Below are 20,495 nucleotides of genomic sequence, written 5' to 3'. Positions count from 1 at the left end.
GCGAATGAGACGGGACGAGTGATTGGAATAGGAGCTGAGGGAAAAGGAGAAGCTAAAGAAGAGATAGAAAGAGGGAAGGAAAGAAAGATAGACAGAAGAGAAAGATAGAAATACAGAAAGACAGGAGAGGAAACCCATTCAGCGGAAAGAGGGGGGCAAGCTTATGATGTCCAGTCAACCGCAACGCACAGACCATCCAGTCAATTTGAATATGTTAAGTTCGCTCACAAGGGTCAGTGCGTCATTTTTTGAGCCGTCTTGTTAGTCGAGTGCATGTTGGGTCCATGCATACAGGTTCTGTTCGCTTCTTGTCTGACCATCTTGGATTGACCACTTGGCAGCACGAGGTTGGACGGTATCTGACCACGTCCCACCACCTCCACTCGTGATCCTTCGGCTTGTCAGCGAGATCGACCTTCCAAGAGTATCTATCAGGCTTGTTGTCTTGACAAAGTCCTTCCATTGTATTGAGTGAAATCTACCTCGTCTGTATCTTGCCCCTCCTAACTCACATTCACCTTCCTTCAAGCGCCACTTATCCCCTTCCATTGGCTTGGCTTTCTTGTCCCGAAACCTTGCGAACATGTTCTCCTCAATCATCATCTCCCCTCTTCAGCCTACATCTCTCCCTTCCCCTCAATTGATATCTTTCGCCGACGATGCTCGCGACGTCCCTTCTCTTTTGGATATTGACGAGTATGACACCCCACTTGGGCCTCATCCGGATCCGCCGGAGAATAACCGCCAATCGCAAAGTGGAGGTCATCCGGCAACGGCAACAACCTCAACATCGACATCAACTCATGATCAACTTGCCTTCTTCCCTTCTACACCTCAGCCTATCTACTTATCCTCATCTGAAGACCTAGACGGACTCTTCCGATTACGTCTAGATCCTCAGTCACCTTCTCTCCCGGCTACGACTACACCCATCAGGGTAGTTTCTCAAGGGAAGTCACCTACCACGCCTATCTCGCTCGGAGGAAGAAGTCATAGAAGAAGAAGGTCATCCGTATCATCCTTGACTTCTATCACTGCCTCTTGTCTACCATCGCCACGCAGGCACAAACAGATCAAAACGACCAAGACACCGTATCCGCTCAATTTTGATACATCTTATCCGCCTTCGCCAGTACTTGACACGCCTGACCTCACTTCGGGTTCCACAGTCCACTCACTTGTCCCTTCAACGAGCCATCGGCCCCCTTCCAACCAGGCTATAATTCTGACCAAGCCGCATGAGCTGAAAGCGCTTTTAGAGTGTCAGATCCAAGCGTATCCGTATCTTGAAGACAGTCTCTCCAACACGGTCCACAAGTCAAGCAAATCAACCCATGTACCGCAGGAGCAATTAATCCGCCTTGACGACTTTCAGTATTCACATCCAGACAAGTCATCTGAGGGGTCTCTCAAAGAAAGTAGCGTGAACTTCAAATATCTTCAGAGTGTTCATCCGCAGCGGAAGGTGCAGAAGACATCGCTTGAAGAGATTGATCAATATCTTGATACCCCTCAAGAGGAGGACGATGGATACCTCACACCGATAGACTATAAATTTAGCTCAGACTTTGCTTCGGACGAGTTAGATGGTATAGAAGATACGCCTGGTCCTGCTTCCGATAGAGATCTATTAGAGATGTTGAATGGAGATAGCGAAAACAAGAGTACTTCCCTACAAGAGACCGACTTTTATCAACAGGTCCAAGCTGCTGCAAAGGCTTTGAAGGCAAGTTTGATATCATTAAAATCCCAACCGACGCCGACTGTACACAATGTTTCGCCATATAATCTTCTCTTATCGTCACCGTCCCCTCGGAAGAATGTGCCTCGCCATATAGCGCAACCCTCTGCTCCAGATATATTCCAGAGCGAGATCATCTCAGCATGGGTCAAGACTGAACCGACTGAAAAATCGAAGGAGTTTGTCAAAACCCTGCTGTCGAATCTGACTCGGATCATCAATGCCAACTATGGGAGATCTGGAGCTAGAGCTGAAAAGAGGTTCCTGGTAGACGTCTTTGGCAGTGTAAGCTGGGGAGGGGAGACGGGGAATAGTGGGGATCTGGATTTGGTGATTCTGGTGAGCTGCCCTGCTCACATGGAGACCTGCGGCGGTTAAATAGCTCACGCGTTCTGTTTCGACTGCTTCAGGACCGAGCACAATTACGAGGATGTAGGTGCTTGCTTTGCGACAGGCGTCAGTAGCCTAGACGAAGTGTTGATTTAAAATTTGTGTATAGATGAGCCCTCTCTATGGCGGCAATCCCCCGGAGCCGAAGGTCCAGTCAAGAACCTCAACAACGCTGGTAGACGGTCTGTCCCACCGCAAATATCCGGCCTTCCTCGATGCTACTACACGTACGACTTGGCAGACTGCCTGAGAAGAGCTGGAATGAGAGAAGTCCAGCCGATAGCTGCGGCTAGTACACCAATTGTCAAGTTCAAAGACCCCCAGGGCATAATAGAATGCGATATCAACATGAACGATCTGGGAGGATGGTAAGTTGTGAGGAAGTCGGTGAACTTCTGCCCGTCAGCTTATTATTCGATTAGGTACAATTCATCCTTGATACTGCATTACTGCCTTATCTCGCCTTACCTGCTCCGGCCGATGATATACATACTCAAGCGATGGCTTTCCGCTCAAGATCTGAACGATGCCTCTGGCTCGAAAGGAGCCGCAACGATGTCCTCGTACTGCCTGACACTCATGATCATCGCCTATCTTCAAGCTCGAGGGTGTTTACCCAACTTGCAAAAAGATATCAATGTCCCGCTAATAACGTCGGCGAGCGATACAAACAACAAAGATGTGATCTGGGTTTCTTGGTCGAAAGATCAAGGTGTCCCTGCTCATGTGGCCTTTGATCGTGATCCGCCAGAAGGTTGGACCTCGGCTGAACCGGATTTGACAGTTGCAGATGCTGTCAGGGGGTTCTTCCGATTTTTCAGTCGTACTCCACCATCGCCATCGGCGAGCGAGCAAGATAAGGCAAGGTTCGATCATAGGAAGACGATAATTTCGATATTGCAGGGCGGCCTCGCCAATAGGGTTTTAGGAGTAGGACAAGGTAGATTGGAGGATGAAAAGCTAAGGCAGGAACTGGTTCTTCAGGGAATGAATGGCCGAGAGGTGGAAGAGGCTATGAACCTGATGAGGGATAAGCGGATCAAGGGGGAAGAAAAGATGGGTAAAGGTGATAGAGGTATACAGCCTCGCAATTGGTCGGAAAGGCGATTAGTAGTGCAGGACCCCTTTTTATGGCAGAAGGTGAGTCAGCTGTTGATCCCGCTGCAGTCCGCCGGACACGAAAGCTGATGAGCATATGGTTGTTGTCGAAGAACTGCGCAGGGATGATGTCGAGAGTGGGATTAGACAGGTTCTTCGATGTGAGTCAGCTAGTAATTTCCAGTCGAATGTATGACTATGACGAGGAATATGGCAAAGCTAAGCTGATGGGTTGTACAGTGTGTTGATCGGGCTCATCAGATGTTACAAAGCAAAGGTCGAGCAGCGACGATAGAGGAGTTGCTGTTTAATCCTAGTCCGATACCAGTGAGGATGCCGACGCCGGGGAGGGGAAGAGGATTTAGGGGATCGCCTGTCAGCCGGCGGGGTGGGATGAATGTTAGGACTTTGTGGAACACATAGTTGAGCGAGTGGACTCTTCCTGAGCAGGTGGGAATGATTCTCCTTCGAAACGAAGCGCGGTACCTTGAAGTCCCTTCAGTCTTGCAGAGCTACATCAAGCATATTATATATTGTTGTAATATGTCCTGCCATCGCGGGCAGAGCGAGCGTCACGAGACTTCGAGACCGAGCATGCACAGTGCCATATTCTACTCAAACTTGGTCTCGGCGGTTGGCCGTATCAAAGTCAAACGCACGGGGCGCCTCTGCCTTGACTCTAGAGTGGTGTGTGCGAGTGTGTGTGTTGGAAGAAAGGATGATTGGGGTTGATGATGTCAACCGCGCTACACCACGAGAATCCATTCATCTGTGCGTCGTCTATCTTCATTCTTTCCTCCTTCTACCTGCCGACTCGAAACGGTGCATTCTCGTCACTCCAATCACACATACATATACCCATATATCCCCACTCCTCTTCTCATTTCGCTTTCATCATATCCGTAACTTGGATAAACAACAAAACGACGCGAATACCACGACTTCACCTCCACTTGATCGATCCACTCCATCCACTTCGCCCACTAAGTTGACTGATCCAACTTCTCTGGCAACCCCTTCGCAAGATACGAGCGAGCCCCATACGAATATAAAGCCTGAGTACGTGTGATCGTATAGACCTAGATCAGTGCAATACGGCAGAATGACTATGGATCCTGGACCTTCTGACTCGTCATCGGCTGCGGGATCCGGATCTCGAAGTCAAATGGACATTACCACGCAGGAAGAGACGAAAGATACACCTGTTATTGCCAAGCCCGATATAGAATCTACGCCTTCAGAAAACAAGAAAAAGAAACTGTATCATATCGAATCTGATTCTGAATCTCAGGTTGCGGCAGAGGACCAAAATCGGAACGAGGAGGTCAAAGAGCAAAATGATGATGTCGTGATGGATGAACAGGAAACACCTTCGGCTGTTCAGTCTACTTTGAATCCTTCAGCTTCGATATCTAAGTCATTGGTGGATCTTGAAATGCCGCCTCAGACTCCGACGCCTCATCACGCACATGACGACGCTGCATTCTCCTCAACCGCTTCCTCATCCTCTGCCTCCTCCTCGACTCCATCGTCTTCGATCCCTCGTGAGGATCCAAGACCAGGACCAGACCAAGATCAAGATCAAGATTCTGCCTCTACAGCTGTACAAGCTGTACCGCTCGCAGAAGAACTGGAACAGCAAGAAGAATGGTGGGAACTGAAGATGACTTGGTCTGGGAAGGCGTTTGATTTGAAAGTCGGCGGAAACGATATGTGAGTGATGTACCTTGGTATCTTGGTCATAGTTCAATATAAGACCATTGCTTCCTTTCAAATTGACATCGCACTTTCCCCCCTCCCATATCCCTCACCTCAATCGCAATTTGTAAGGAGGGAAGTACCGAAACTGATACATCGCCCTACTCAATAGGGTATACGATTTCCGTCACCTCATCTCACAGCTCACCGGAGTCTCACCCGACGCGCAGAAACTCATCAACCTCTTACCTGGCTCCAAGGGGAAATTGTCAGTCGAACACGATGCGAAGAGGTTCGGTACGTTGGGCGTCAAGAAGGGTGCCAAGTTCATCATGGTTGGCACGAGGGAAGAAGATAGGTTCAAGAAGAAGGGAGAGGTCGGCGGCGAGGTGAGTTCGGATAGCTCTTACGAGTACCTCTCGGATCCTCTCACGCGTCAACGGATTCTGGCATGGCTGACGAGATAGATGTATGCTTTCAATCTTCATTAGATGATGGACGACTTCGACGTCACGTACTCGAATGCTAATCGAGGACTGCATCCAGCGGACGATCCGAGGAATAAGAGGAAGATTTTGGAAATTTGCGCGAATATACCTATCACCGTAAATCTCTCGCTGAACTCGACTTCTCTTTCCTAAGCTGATGATGCTATTTACTGTCTCAGGTGATGAATGAACCGCGAGAGGGGAAGAAGCTACTTGTATTGGATCTGGACTACAGTAAGCTAGACATCGCACTTCCAGGACTCCAGCCTGAGCTCAGCTAACCGCATGCGCTATAGCTATCGTCGATACGAAACCGCTCATAAGCGGCGCATTACCATCGATGGAATGTGCTCGTCCAGGTCTGCATGAGTTCCTGGAAGCTGTGTACCCACACTATGACATTGTGATCTGGTCGCAGACACATTGGAGATGGTTAGAATCGAAATTAGTCGAATTGGAGATGATTGGGAGTGAGAGGAATTACAAGGTGTCTTTTGTCGCAGATAGGACCACTATGTTTCCTGTGAGAATGACCAGCTGCCCTTTCCTCGCCCTGGCCGCACGGTGGAAACAGCTGACCTGCTCGCATTGTTATAGGTATGGACGCAAAGGAATGGCAAACCATTTAAACATGAGTGAGCTTGAATAGTCTCACTTCTTGGGGACGGACTTGGCCAGAGCTGACAGCCGGACAAGGGTCAAACCACTGGCATACTTTTGGAATACATTTCCTCAGTGGTCGGCCAAGAATGTGAGTGTGATAGATGCAAAGGTTGGCTATGTACTGAAAGGACAGCTGATTATCATGTATATCTAGTCTATACACATAGATGACTTGTCGAGGAACTTCGCGCTGAACCCCGGAGAAGGACTGAAGGTGAGCCACTACCTACTCATTTAGCCTGGTTCTGCATTACTGATGGAGGCGATGTTACAAGATACGTCCATACAACAAAGCTGGACAAGCGGAGGGTCTAGCCGATCAGGAATTGATCAAATTAGGGAGATATGTGAGTACGGTACTCCCTATTGTCGCCGATCCCCTGCGATACAGATTACTGATGTGATCACACTGCTGATCGATCATGGATACTCAGCTCATCAATATCGCGACCGTGGAGGATTTTACGACCTTGGACCACAGCGTGAGTGATTGACTCGATCTGTATGATCATCGGCTCTAAGGCGATGAGTAGTTGGCGACTTCTCGCTAATTTATTTTTCTATCGATTTGATCAGAAATGGAAAAAGAAGAACCAATCTGCCAATCTTTGATACGCCAAGCCTTCCGATTCGCAATGACCCGAAGTGGTCCCGGTAGCGACAGATGGCTACGATCAATTTATGTGTAACCCGCATCAGACCCAATTTTCATATTTCAGATTAACGTAACATAACGATCTCCACGCTTGCTTCGCATAACACGATAATACCATCCTTAGAAATTGTAGATTAGTCCCGTGTTACATATACCTGATTTGTACGTGTATCTCACTGTAGAGTAGATTGTAGATATCTTACACATACCGTCGTAATCTGTCTCCTGTCCTTCTGTTGATATATCGCACATCACCCCAAATGCCATAATGTGCATGTCCTTACGATGATGAACAATGCAGAGCCATCCATGCAATTTACATCCGCAAGGGAAGACACGTGTATCTGATCGAGTGATTGATTGATTGATTTTAAGGGTTCGGCTGGAGTGGAGGTTGTCCACCTGGTTGGGTTGATGTTTCATCCCATCAAGCCTTTTTAGTTCCTTTAGCCTTACTTCCATTTTTCCCACCACTGGTAACACTGGTGCGACTTAGCATAGCCTCGGTTCGATTTTGATGTGCTTGTGCTTGTGCTTGAGCTTGATAGATGGACATTTGAATCAATTTGATCCATGTGTCTTGCCGGAGAAAAGGTACGGCATGGAGTATGGAGGAAGGCAGATGGAAATCATGCACATGATGCACTGATGCACATGAGAATATGGTCATGTCACTGTGTGCGATTTGAGTGAGGAGAGATGAAAGAATGATCGGGCGTTGTTTGTATTGTTACGTTGATTGATGATTTGACGAAGAACCGGGAACGTGAATACGACTACACACCGATACAACAACACACCAGCATACCGCACAAAACACGAATGACGTTCTCGATCTTCAGATTGGATGGTTGATGAGATAGATGAATCAGCGATCTGGACGAGTGAGTCCTTCTCCATCTGTCCATCCTTTTATCCTCCTCATCAGCTGTGGCACCCTCGAATATCCCAAAGGACCCATCAATGGGATATGGCGGGAAAGGACAGCCTTGAACGAAGTACACAAGCTAACAAGCTGATCTCACTCCAACAATGCATCAGATTGCATTCTCACCAGCACCTCAGCATCTCACACCCCGATCACACTCGACCTCATGCGTGATTGATGGTACCTTTACCCTACGATCAATCAAGACATGTATGACCCTTACACCGGTGCTATCTATCTTCGACCCTTAAAACACTCCAAGTAGAATAGATAGGGATGGAAATAGAAAAGATCCTAGCTTGGTAAAACGATACAACTTGTTTATCTTTCAACTTCACTTGGTCCCAGCTCAGCCTTTGCCAAAGTCATTTCAGTTCTGGTCAAGTCAGTATACTACACTAGAACGAATGGAACGAAACGAGGAGGTAATCAAAATTCAAGACTTCCTTTTCACTCCTTTGATCACTACTTTCATCTCGTCCGCTTTCGTCCATCTCTCCTTTCTTCTTCGGCGCAAGTCTGGCTGAATCATCATCTCGACTACCGAAGCACTACACTACGATTTCTACTCTTGGTTCTGGCTTGGAAGAGGTAGCTCAGACGCCGCAATACCATCCACTTACCTGGATCCAACCGTCTCAAGAAAGGCAAACGCAAAACGAATCATCTGGCACCTGACGACCAGTTGTTCTATATCATCAACATATTCACCACCTCAAACACCTTCTTTCATACCCAGTGAACAAAAACAGCGTGTCCGTAACGGAGGGCTGAATAATGCGACTCTTGAACCCCTTTCTCGCCGCTCTGGCACTCCCGCTAGTATACGCTCAGGATCAACCTTCCTCGTCAACCTCAACCTCCGCTTCTCGATCTGGCTCGGCGTCAGCATCGAATTCAGCGTCTCGATCCTCAAACTCCTCTGCGACATCATCCTCACCCACTCCCACATTGAACATCACAACATTCACGACCACATTGACCACCTTTCCAACCACGACGAGTTTATCCGAATCTGTCCAGCCTCCAGCCACGACTCTGACCCTCACCTTCACTGCGAATGCATCAGACTACAATCATATCAATGAATCAATCTGGCAAGGGAATTTCACAAATGGGACGATACCCTTCGACGGAGAGAACAAGGTATGGGAAGAAGGCGATAATTTCCTGCCGTTCAAGATCAAGATCGATCCTGCGTTTGGAGTGCTGGGAGCGTTGTTGATTGTTAGTGGGATCCCGGTGGCTGTGCTTGGGGGAAAGAATCGATGGTAAGTGAAGCTGCTTCCGGCGATCATCGTGTTTCTGTGTGGATGAAGTAGAATGATCAGCTGAATTTTTGCATTTCAAGGTCATCAAATGCGATTGCATCGGGATATGCTTTGATGCTATTCACTCTAGTGATGGTGCTGAGATTTGGGTAAGTTGAATCTCGATCAAAGTGACGATCGTCTTGCTTCTGCATCAAAATGTCTGGTGATTTCTGCTGATCTTCCTTCTCTGAAAATCAAGTGTCGAGCCAAACTTACAACCCCCTTCGCCAAACCCGCCAAACACCACGCTCCGCGGTCTTTATCTTCTTGCGTGCATCATCACAGCCTTTTTCGGCGGAGGCCTCGGTATCTTCCTATACTCGTTCGCCAAGTACTGGGTATCGGCCATCGGAGGTTTCACTTTCGGCTGGTTCCTCCTTGCCACTCGACAAGGTGGTCTCATCACCTCCGTCCTCGGGCGATGGGGTCTCCTGGGAGGCTTATCAGTCGGAGGATTGGTAGCTTCTCTGCCCAAGCAGACTAACGAATGGATGATGCTGATTTCAACCGCTTGGATCGGAGCTACTGCGTTCACACTGGGAGTAGACTGCTATACACGAGCTGGACTAAAAGAGGTGAGTAGCTGGGCTTTCGAAAAAGTTACACTGACTCGCTTGTACTATGCAGTTTTACATTTACAACCTCGGCTTCAAAGACCTCTTCCCGAAATTGTATGATCTGAAGTACCCTCTCACTCAGACGATGATGATCGAGCTCGGTATCCTCGCTGCCATGGTGCTCATCGGCGCGGCTATCCAGTTCCGAGTACTAAACATCCTCACTAAGCGATACAAAAAAATGCGTGAAGAGGAAGAGGCGAAAATCGAAGCGGAGGAGATTGAGAAGGCTGCCGAACGATTCAAAAATGTCGGAGCTGAACTTAACGAATGGGAAGAAAAGCACGGCAATGCAAGTCCCACTTCGGGTTCAGGATTAAGTGGTCCAACCGACCCATACGGAAGTCTCAACGGATCAGCCATGAGAGCTACTCGAGAATCGGTCCTTCTACCTCAACTCGGTTTCGAGTCTGATTCCGGCGGTAATAAACGATCATCTAGCGCTCTCAGCTTACTGCGAGATCAGGAATTCAAAGGAGATTACGAACCGGTTCAAACCAAGTCACCTACTTTACCTGGGCTGGAGACACCACAGAGCATGTTTGTGGGATTGACAGATTTGAAATCAGATGAGCCTCGACCGCACTCACCAACCCCCTCAGAAACGGAACGACTGAACTTGCTGGCGGAAGTCAGAAAGGCGAGAGAAGGTATAAAGTCGGAATTGAGTCGATTGAGCTCATCGACGCCTGACTTACTTGGACGAACGACTCCGACGCCGACGCTCGGTACGACAGGCGATAAGCGAGATAGACATTATTCGACAGCGAGCAATAATTTGCTCGACTTCTCTTCTGGTAGATCGCCTTCACCGAACGAAGCTAGATCTCGGCATTTGTCCACTACAAGCAGTGGATTCCTCGGTCTGCGTGCTATTGGCTCGAATACACCTGAGAATGCGCTTTCTCCTTCATCGCCGCCGCCGCCTCAGTCTGAGTGGGACAAGTATCTCGTAGAACGCAAGGTCGTCAGCCCGGACTCGTCAGACCACCATCACCGTCGATCAAACTACCCGCACCGCTCTTCTACTTATGCTCCAATGAATTTCGGCTTAGATGAAAGAAGAGACAGGACGACAAGTATGTTGGAGCCTAGAGTGTCTGATTTCGGACCACCCGACCAGACGAGGAATAATGGTACTTATCCAACCAATCGTCAAGCGATGCAACGGACGAAATCGGATGGACATGCCATTGATAGGCCGTCAACGTACCACGATCAACTGGGCACACCAGTAATCATTGGCTCAGCGGCTGATAGGCGGGGGACCGGCGCAGGTTCCGGCGGAGGGAATAGAAGTTCTTCTCAACATCAGCAGCAGCAAAGAGCCATGACTTATGATGAGTTAGCTGAGAGACACAGAAAGAGGTTATCGCGATTACAAGATCCGGTAACTTCGAAGCTGAAAGAGGAGATTGAGCTTGAAGAGTACAAACAGCGATGGGAGAAGCAGAAGATGATGGAGAAGCAAGAGATGAAGAGGAAAGAACGGGAAAGATTCTACAGAGAATCAGCTGCGATTGAGCCTGGACCTGGACCGGGGATGGGGGGAGCTAATAAAGGGAAAGGAAGAGAAGAGGGAATTAAACAAGCTTCAGAATGGAGAAAGAGCGTCGTAGTCCCAGCTCCGCCAACAGCGCAACCTGGTTCGTCTGGTATAGCGAGTAGAGGAGGTGGAAACAAAGGGAATGAAGCAGGGCAAAAGAAGAGAGCGAGTAGGCAATTTGCGAGTTAGGCAGGATGAAGGACATTGGATTGTGTGATTACACCCACTTACTTGAATTTGTGTTTGTTGTTATATAATTATCGTTTCCATTTTCATTGCATTCTTTCTTATGACACGCTCCTTGATTCACAACGTATTCTTGTAAGGCTGCCACCGACTCTCGCACTTCATTTTGGACATTGCATAGGCTATACTTCCAGTGGCCTTTCTTGACTTCACCTTGTATGCATATGAGAATATTCAGAACATTCGCTCTTTGAGTTACTTGCTACGCTTGGCAGTGATCGGACGCGCCGCGTCAGGCACGTGCAAGCTGTACTGTTGCGTAGTTCTCGACCATATTTATCGAGCGTAGATGGATTGATCATTCCTTTCACTATATGCAATCTGAAATACTATCCAGACAGAATCGATAGATCTATAACACGATCATGGTACTCAACGAGACTACAATATAGGAAACAGGCTTTCTCCTGCGACTCGGCACTAGTCCATACCTCCACATCGATACCCTGGTCGATTGCTGTGACTTTCCACCATCATTCGAATACCCTCTGCGCTCTCGTTTCCGTCTGCATCTTCGGCTTCTTCGCCTGATCATAGGTGAAGAAGCGAATTATGACCTCGCGATCATCTTTCTCTCACTCCAGAAAACATTCACGTTCGACCAACAACAGTATAGCCATTTCGACCTCATCAGCAATCCGTTCTAATTCACCTTCGCCCGTCGCTTCTCCTTCTTCGCCCACTCACGAGGGATTGTCCAGAAGACAATCGTGGAACCGATCCCGGGAAGATACAAGCAACTTGTTCTTGCATTCCCAGTCTCAGTCTCAGCCAAATACCGCTGGGCTGGGTATTGGCTTACCGATCCCTCCGCCTTCTCGAACGCATCTGTTAGATCCTAGCTCGGCAGCAGCGGAAGAGCGGGATATAGTATATGCAAATTCGCTCCCTACTTCAGATATATGGGGAGGTACACATCCATTACAAGTCCAATCACAAGAAAGTCTCGTCCCTGATTCTGGTCCAAGTCCAGTAGAAGAAGAGATCTCTTTATCGCCTCTCCATCCCGCCAATCTGCCGTTTGGCACAAATAGGAAATACGACTCGGATTCTTCTCAATCGGATTTAGACCTGCCGCTTGCGAGAGACTCGTTCCATGAAGATAGAGAACGATTGACACCTGGTCAGACATACGATGTTGATTATTCTGCCTCCGCAGGACCGTCTAATAGTAACAGCAATTCGAACAGTAAAAAATCAAGTCCGTTAAGTAGGGGCTCGCCGGGGAAGAAGAGGAAACCGTATGATGAGAATGGGTTAGCGAGGCATTCGACATTGAGAAAAGTTAGTAAAACGATACGCTCAGCTAGTATAAGGGTAGTCAATATCATGGGTGTGGATAAGGAGGATGACGCGCACGCCCACGCTCGCAATGGAGGAGTAGAAAGATTAGGTAGTGATGATGATGATGAAGAGACGGAACATACCCCGAAGAAAGAGAGTATAGGCCTGGGAATTAGAGGGGTGGCGACGATACCGGAACCGAGTAGACCTGATCCGAGACCACCTGAAATCGGTCTAAGGGGTAAGACGCTAGGAGTGTTCGGGAGAGATAGCAAAGTCAGGATAGCGATGAATAATCTAATGAAGTATCCGTGAGTTCGACCGGCTTTTCCAGGTTCAATTCGGTTGCAGCGACCTAATTGACGTGTGGTTGTAGATGGACGGAACCTGCTATCCTCATTCTGATCATCACGAATGTGGTCGTACTCGCCATACAGTCGGCGCCGGCACTCAATGAGCCCAGAGTGGATGATGGGTATTTCCAGACTTGGGCCGATTATGCTCTTCTGGTCCTATTTTGCATCTTCACGTGAGTCCCATATGTGCCAGGTCTAGTTCTAAGTGCTGATACTCAAACTGGTGCTGACGCTGATGCTGCGCAGCTTGGAGATGTTCGCCCGTATAGTCGTCACTGGTTTCCTACTAGATCCAGATCGATCGCTACGAGATTTCCTCTTTTCGCCTTCGGGCGTGATACCCACTGTTCAACGGCGAGTAGACAGAGCGCAGAACAACCTGCAGCGGAACCTATCGACCAGATCTAGGAATACCCATCGAGCAGCATGGAGATTCCATAACGACTCCAATGGTAGTGGTACTGGGAGCGGTACTGGTGTGCCGCGTTATGGGCAGAACAACAGCGGCTTAAGCATATCTAAGCTGAAAGAAGAACCCAAACGAGTCATTCCGATTTTACCTGAAGCACCATTTCAAAAAGCAGTAGCCAAGCAGAAAAACCTCGCCTTACAAGGCCGACCTTATCTGAGACATTCATGGCATCGTATCGACATGATCGCCGTCATAGCATACTGGATCACCTTCTTTCTTGCTATATCGGGGTACGAGTCCACCGCAAATCGGCATGTCTATATCTTCAGGGCGCTCTCGGTACTTCGAGCTGGGAGGTTGTTGGTGATTACTAGCGGAACGACGACGATCTTGCACTCGCTGAAAAGAGCTGGACCGATGTTGATCACCGTGGCGTATTTCTTGATTTTCGCAGCTGGGATATTCTCCATCATAGGGGTTCAATCGTTCAAGGGATCCTTCAGACGAGTGTGTACATTCACGGACCCGAACAATGCGACCAACGAAGTGGTGCTTGAACAGCAATGCGGGGGATCGCTGGACCCGGACACGCTGCTGCAGTTGCCGTATTTGAACTTGGATGGGAGCCCGTCGAGTATCAGTCCGAAAGGATATATATGCCCCTTGGGTCAACTTTGTAAGGTCAGTAAGCTCTCTCCCATCAATACCAACACCGCTCGCGAGTCAATAATGATCATTCAGACTTAGCTGACCTGGTTTCGATTATTTCGATGATTTGGTCTGACGCACAGACCGCGGACGATAATCCCAACAACGGGGTCAGCGGCTTCGATAATATCTTTCAGTCGCTCGTACAAGTGATAATCATCTGTTCAAGTGGGTCAACAATCAAAGCGATTCCATCTGCTTCGTCACAGCTGACAATTTGATTACCTTCACCCAATACTCCAGTAAACACATGGGCCCCGGTCATGTACCAAGCGATGGACTCGGACTTCTTCAGCTCGGCCTTTTACTTCTTAGCAGGGGTTATCGTCCTTAATTTCTGGTTATTGAATCTGCTCGTCGCCGTGGTGGTCAACACTTTCTCGGACATTCGGGCTGAGACGAAACGAAGTGCGTTTGGAGGTGACGAGTGAGTATGGGTCTCTCTACTCAACTTTCAGATCATCGAGACTTCTTACGCGGAACTCTTACTGATTCTCGGTCGTCATGATATCAGAAACCTGCTTGGGACGGATCCGCAATGGGCAGCTGAAAATAAGCAGCGTAAGATGCACAATAAGGTTTTAACCTTATACGGAAGAACGGAAATGTTCTGGGTGGTCTTGGTACTGGCGGATATGGTCACTCAGGGTACCAAGACATCGGACTCGTCCCAGTCAATGCTGCAGCTTTTGAGTGAGTCATCTTTCCTGACCTCAAATGGTGAACAGGAATCATGATCGTGATTTACTGAAACAATGAACCCGAACTGATGAGACATGCCGACTCGCAGAAAACCTCGAGATTGCTTTCACTCTTGCATTCGACTTGGAAATGGTTCTCCGGATCATAGGCCATTTTCCAGATTGGCGATCTTTCTTCCTCAGCGGTCGGAACTGCTTTGATCTCTTCCTAGCTGTAGCATGCTCCATCATCCAGATACCCGCTATAGCGAACGGAGGGATATATCCGTGGTTGACGATCTTTCAACTTCTGAGATGGTACAGAGTCATTCTGGCTTTTCCAAGGATGAAACCGCTCTTGGTGAGCGATGATCCCGCTTACTATCTGCGATACGGACGATACTGATGAGGAGCCTGCATTGTCAGAACACCTTCTTCGGTAGTTTTGCGGGTTTATTGAATATGGTTGTATTCCTTTTCTTGATGATCTTCCTGAGTGCTTTGATGGTGAGTCCTACGAAAGCACATATGGATTGCAGCAGACTTAGCTGACGTGATGTTCGGGAAGGCTCTGCAACTGTTCAGAGGTGATATCGAAGGTGATCCTATCGATTTCTCCCAGACTTTCAACGCCTTCTTGGGGATGTATCAGATTTCGTCCTCAGAAAATTGGACAGATGTGCTCTACAATGTCGTACGTCTGTCGTAACCATGTTTACAATCATGCCGATCAAGCTGATCGATATTATCGCCAGATGAGCTCGGAAGGCCAATTCAAGCAGAATTGGATCGCTGCGATCTTCTTGTGCGGATGGATGCTGTTTTCCTTCTGTAAGCAGGCACACCCATCGCTTTGAAGTGAAGTGATGCAAGCTTACCTCGATGACTCGATACGCTAGTCATCCTCGTGCAACTTTTCATTGCCGTCATCAACGAGGTAAGCTGAATGAACTGCCCTTTCTGTGGTGCAAAGGATTTCTGACGTCGGGGAATCGGTAGAACTTCGCCATAGCTGAAGAACAGAAGCGTAAACAACAAGTCGAAGCATTTATTAGAAGGGCCGAGCCTCAATCGGCACACATCAGTTGGATCGATACACTGAACCCTTACAGGCTGATGTCGGCGAGACATAACGCTGTGAAAGTCGGAACTCTTCCGCCTAACTTGGTTCTGCCGCTAAAGCAGAATGTTGGAGCTGATGTGGGCAGCGTACCCAATTCTGAGGTGAGTTCTTACTTGGTCGTATTATAAATAAGATTCATGAAACAGACGACTAATGAGATACTTAGGGCGCCTGGGGCGACAAGGCTGGCGCAAAAGGTGCTATGCGAAGACTCCTTGGAAGGGATAAAGAAGAATCTCCTATTCCGCTAAGGAATCTACGCAGACACACAACACCCAAATTTGAGGATCTGGACGGCGATTTGGACGACGATCGGGGATTGTGAGTCTTCACCCCTGTTCCGCTAAGGAGATATGCTGAACACCCAATGGTGACACCAGGACCGACCTTCTTCCCCCTTTGAACGCTGGACCCTCGAGCGACGAGCATATGGACGCCCTCCGCGAACGACGCAATCAGCAGGCCGACTTTATAGCAGCTCATCCGAGTTTCGACCAATCGCTCTGGATCTTCAGGCAGAACAATCCCGTCCGCCAGTTCTGTCAGGCTTGCGTTCAACCTGCATATGGTGATCGTATATTCGGCCGACCAGCTCACCCGATCTTACAACTAGTAGTAAAAACCATCGTGTTTAGCGCAGTGGTAGCCAGTATAGTCGTTGCTGCCGTAGCTTCGCCAGCGTACCGAAGGAACTATTATGGTCAACATGGCTACATCAGAGGAACATGGTTCGACTTGACCGAGGTTGCTCTTGGAACTGTTTTCGTTGCGGAAGCGTTGATCAAGATCATTGCGGACGGATTCATGTTTGCGCCCAACGCTTACCTGCTGTCCCTTTGGAACGTACTGGATTTCATCATCCTAATTACGCTGTTGGTCAATACTACCACGTCGCTCATCTTCATTGGCGGTCTCAGTCGAGTCACCAGAGCGCTAAAAAGTTTCAGAGCTTTGCGATTGATCACGCTCTTCTCGAGATTGAGAGATACCTTACATGCGGTGCTTTTTGCTGGGGCTTTGAAGATTTTGGATGCGTCAATACTCATGGTGCTTTACTTGATTCCGTTTGCCGTCTGGGGGTGAGTCAGCAATGCGTTTTGACTGTCGATTGACACCAACTGATCACATGATATTTCCTTAGACTAAACATCTTCTCCGGCTTGCTATTCTATTGTAATGACGGTGACGTATCGGGCAAATCAACTTGTATAGGAGAATATTCAGCCTCGCCTATCGACGACTCGATATCGTTTCTGGTTCCCCGAGTATGGGCAAATCCGACTTTAGATGCATCTAAATGGTCCTTTGATTCATTCCGAGAATCTATCTTGATCCTGTTCGAGAGTGTCTCACTGGAAGGCTGGATCGATGTGATGGCTTCGTTGATGAATATCGTCGGGAGGGACTTTCAACCTCAAAATATGGCTTCTCAGTGGAACGCCATCTACATGTTGATTTTCAATCTCTTCGGTGGAGTCATCATTCTGACCTTATTCGTCAGGTAAGTCATTCGTCTCATTATATTGAGCGTGTTTGACAACGCGACAACTATCTTTCGCGTATCCCCGCTAATTTTTGTATGCTTTGCAGTATCATCATCCAGAATTTCAGTACTCGATCTGGAAATGCGCTTCTCACAACCGAGCAAAGACAATGGGTGGATCTGTCCAAATTCATTAAAGCTCAAACGCCATCCCAGCTTCCAAAGGGCAGACCGACGTTGCCCCTGAGAGCATGGTGTTATGACAGAGCTACGACGAAAGACGGCTTCTGGGCTGTCAGCTTCACCTGGATATACTATCTCCATATCCTGCTTCTCATGTGAGCTGTCTCTTTAGCTCCGAACGGTCCGGTCTGAGAGATCATCAGCTGAGCCCAGAGATGTTGACAGGATGCAAGATTTCTCCGATAACATACTTACAGAAATCCAGCTCGACGTTATCTTCCTCTGCCTCACGGTTTTATACGCCATCGACCTCCTCATACGGTTCTACGGTCTTGGCCTCAAGTCATTCAGGTCGAACGGATGGAACATTTTCGACGTGGTCGTCATTACTGGCAGTTTCGCCACCACCATCCCAGCCCTACAGGCTCTCTCAGCGGGATTACCGGGGAATCAAGTAAATGTGCAACTCCAAAAATTGTTCTTGGTTTCGATATCGCTCAAATTGGTACAACGTATCAGCTCGTTGAATCAGCTTTTCAAGACTTCAGTGTGAGTGTTGAATTACATAATCCTGATTGTACTTGGCTCTTGGCTGATCTGCGATTCGTCAGAGCGAGTCTGCCTGCTATTGGTAACTTGTTCTTACTCTGGGCAACACTCTTCATATGGTTCGCGATCATGTATCTCGAGGTCTTTGGCTTGACCAAAATGGGCAATAACGCTGGAACGAGGTTCCAGAATTATTACTCGTTCGGCAACGCTTTGATCATGCTTGCGTTCATGTCTACGGGGTGAGTTTAGTCTTTTCTATTTGCTGACTCGCCACGCAAGGTTTGTTAACAGGAAACATTTTATAGTGAAGGATGGAATGGGTACATGCACGACTAGTGAGTTGAGATTCGATCGATGAGCAAGGTGTAGACTGACAATATAAAATAGCACGATCTCCCCGCCTCGGTGCACAGAGAATAGCAATTTCCTCGAGTCCGATTGCGGAAGTGCGCCTGGCGCATATACCTTGTTCATTAGCTGGAACATCGTATCGATGTGAGTTGACCTTCTTTGTCGAATACCAGATTTCGATCTTCTCCTGACACTGCTTCTCAGGTATATTTTCTTGAATATGTTTACCGGTGTGGTGGTCGAGTCTTTTGCATATGTCTACCAGATGCCAGGCGGTTCATCACTCAACCGAGAGGAAATGCGTAAGTCAATCTTCGCGCCGCATATGACCGACACAAATATACCTGACACACGTTGCAGGTGCATTCAAGCGACTTTGGGCGGAATTCGACACGCAACGTACTGGTTACATCAGACGAAAAGACTTTGTGCGATTCTTCTCGGTAAGTGATTCTTCACATCGCCCATGGTATGACACAAGGCTTGACCCACTTTATGAACCTTTTGCTTTAGCGCTTGACCGGTGTCTTCGAAGTCCGTACATACCCCATAGAACATAGTATACCTAACATGATACGTAATTCCCTCCCGGACCCAGTCGATAATGCCTCCGGCAAGCTCTTTGTTGTGACTGGCGTGAAACGCGCGGTGGACATAAGGAGACTGGAAGATCAGATCGCTCATATCGATTATCGCAAAGTGCGAGAAAGGCGATTACTCTTCGCTAGGCTGTACAGCGAAGCTAAGATCTCGGAAGAAGAAGGACGGGGGATCAGCTTTACTTCGATGCTGATGATGTTGTCTCATTATAAGTTGATCGACGATGAGAAGGCATTACAGTGGGTCGATCCACTGTGACATCCGATTCTCGAGGAAATAAGCTGACGCAATCGGCATATCAGGCTGGATGACCTGTTAGTAAGAAGAGCCAAGACCGAACGGGTGACGGATCTTGTGAATCTAGATCGAGTCAGAGGATTGTTGCGAACTATATACTGGAGGAGAAGGTTTCTGGCGTCTAGAGACGAACGAAGGCGCACTCTGAACGCTGAGGCCGAAGGTAAGCTTGACCAGAATTTTCATTGCAGAAATCGTCATCTTGCTCATTTATCGCTTCTCCATATTAGGCATCCCTGCAATTGTTCTAGAACCTATGCCGGCAACTCCGCCTCTAGAAGAGCTCGATCGGAATCCGTTCCACGATATATCACTTTCGCGAGAACGCGAACGGCAGCCAGCAGCTGGTCTTCGCGAAATCACCCCCTCGCCTCCACAATCGAGATCTTCAAGTCCGACCCATTCGCTTTCCCATTCGCCCGAAATTCCTGGAAGCACTGGATCTCAATCTCATCCCTTGTCGCCCGAGGTGACCTTCAACAATCCCGCCGTCTCCAGGCACTCCCCAGCGTTATCAGTAGGAAGTACAGGAAACACCAGGCCAAGAAGCCATCAATCCAGGCCGTCGTTCGGTAGACAAGGCTCAAATGGAAGTATGCTTTCTTCTGAGGATGCTCATTATAGGCGGTGAGTTTGGGTCTATTCCATGCTCCGTCTCGTTATTGTGGATTTGTATCTGATCTTGGTTTTCATCAAATGCCATAGGGAATCGCCGACCGAAGAAGTTGTTGCGGAGGATTACTTTGACTCGATGGCTACTTCAGTGTGGGGAGGTGAGTTACTGGAAGACGACTCTGTTTCATAGGCCATAGGCTAATTTATCATGATGCTCGGTAGACATGATGCGAGAAGCAGTTGATAAAGAAGACGCTTAAGATCTAATCAGGCCAATTTTAACGATCATAACGACGACGGCATTCTTGTATGCATACAAAAGGTTATAATGATAGCATTAATGATCATGGACATTAGCATAATGGCACAACAGGATAAATAAGTATTCTATATCTATGTACAATGAGTATGTATATTTACAAGAAGGGATCATCGTTTGAGTCCATCTTTCCACTGCATCTTGCCGAG

General features: G+C 48.1%; 4 protein-coding genes across 4 annotated transcripts; all 4 read left to right on the top strand.

Moving 5' to 3' along the window:
* Nucleotides 1-583: 583 nt before the first annotated feature.
* On the top strand, nt 584-3,652 carry I303_105141 (uncharacterized protein; the record flags this gene model as incomplete). Its single annotated transcript, XM_018408706.1, has 6 exons — nt 584-2,080; nt 2,152-2,173; nt 2,241-2,499; nt 2,554-3,271; nt 3,343-3,390; nt 3,470-3,652. The coding sequence occupies 6 exons, from the start codon at nt 584-586 to the stop codon at nt 3,650-3,652; spliced, it is 2,727 nt and encodes a 908-aa protein (XP_018262397.1).
* A 679-nt stretch (nt 3,653-4,331) lies between these two features.
* I303_105140 (HAD hydrolase, family IIID) lies at nt 4,332-6,690 on the top strand (the record flags this gene model as incomplete). The annotated part of the gene is made up of 11 exons (XM_018408707.1): nt 4,332-4,942; nt 5,100-5,316; nt 5,419-5,532; nt 5,595-5,649; nt 5,712-5,938; nt 6,013-6,050; nt 6,112-6,166; nt 6,233-6,292; nt 6,354-6,425; nt 6,513-6,560; nt 6,655-6,690. 11 exons carry the CDS (start codon nt 4,332-4,334, stop codon nt 6,688-6,690), a joined length of 1,533 nt encoding a protein of 510 aa, XP_018262398.1.
* A 1,748-nt stretch (nt 6,691-8,438) lies between these two features.
* Nucleotides 8,439-11,326, top strand: I303_105139 (uncharacterized protein; the record flags this gene model as incomplete). The annotated part of the gene is made up of 4 exons (XM_018408708.1): nt 8,439-8,932; nt 9,013-9,081; nt 9,174-9,549; nt 9,602-11,326. 4 exons carry the CDS (start codon nt 8,439-8,441, stop codon nt 11,324-11,326), a joined length of 2,664 nt encoding a protein of 887 aa, XP_018262399.1.
* Nucleotides 11,327-11,935: 609 nt separating this feature from the next.
* I303_105138 (uncharacterized protein) lies at nt 11,936-20,287 on the top strand (the record flags this gene model as incomplete). Its single annotated transcript, XM_018408709.1, has 27 exons — nt 11,936-12,978; nt 13,044-13,196; nt 13,270-14,116; nt 14,227-14,311; nt 14,387-14,570; nt 14,658-14,836; nt 14,934-15,184; nt 15,250-15,330; nt 15,392-15,517; nt 15,579-15,654; nt 15,723-15,760; nt 15,823-16,047; nt 16,113-16,267; nt 16,327-17,025; nt 17,088-17,447; nt 17,537-17,767; nt 17,838-18,161; nt 18,224-18,403; nt 18,470-18,499; nt 18,552-18,659; nt 18,720-18,817; nt 18,876-18,958; nt 19,029-19,354; nt 19,418-19,575; nt 19,643-20,039; nt 20,118-20,185; nt 20,250-20,287. The coding sequence occupies 27 exons, from the start codon at nt 11,936-11,938 to the stop codon at nt 20,285-20,287; spliced, it is 6,543 nt and encodes a 2,180-aa protein (XP_018262400.1).
* Nucleotides 20,288-20,495: the final 208 nt, after the last annotated feature.

The sequence above is a fragment of the Kwoniella dejecticola genome, chromosome 6, assembly GCF_000512565.2.
Source record: "Kwoniella dejecticola CBS 10117 chromosome 6, complete sequence".
Lineage (NCBI taxonomy): Eukaryota > Fungi > Basidiomycota > Tremellomycetes > Tremellales > Cryptococcaceae > Kwoniella > Kwoniella dejecticola.
Note: the sequence above shows the minus strand (reverse complement) of the source record. Positions and strands in the feature narration are given on the sequence as shown.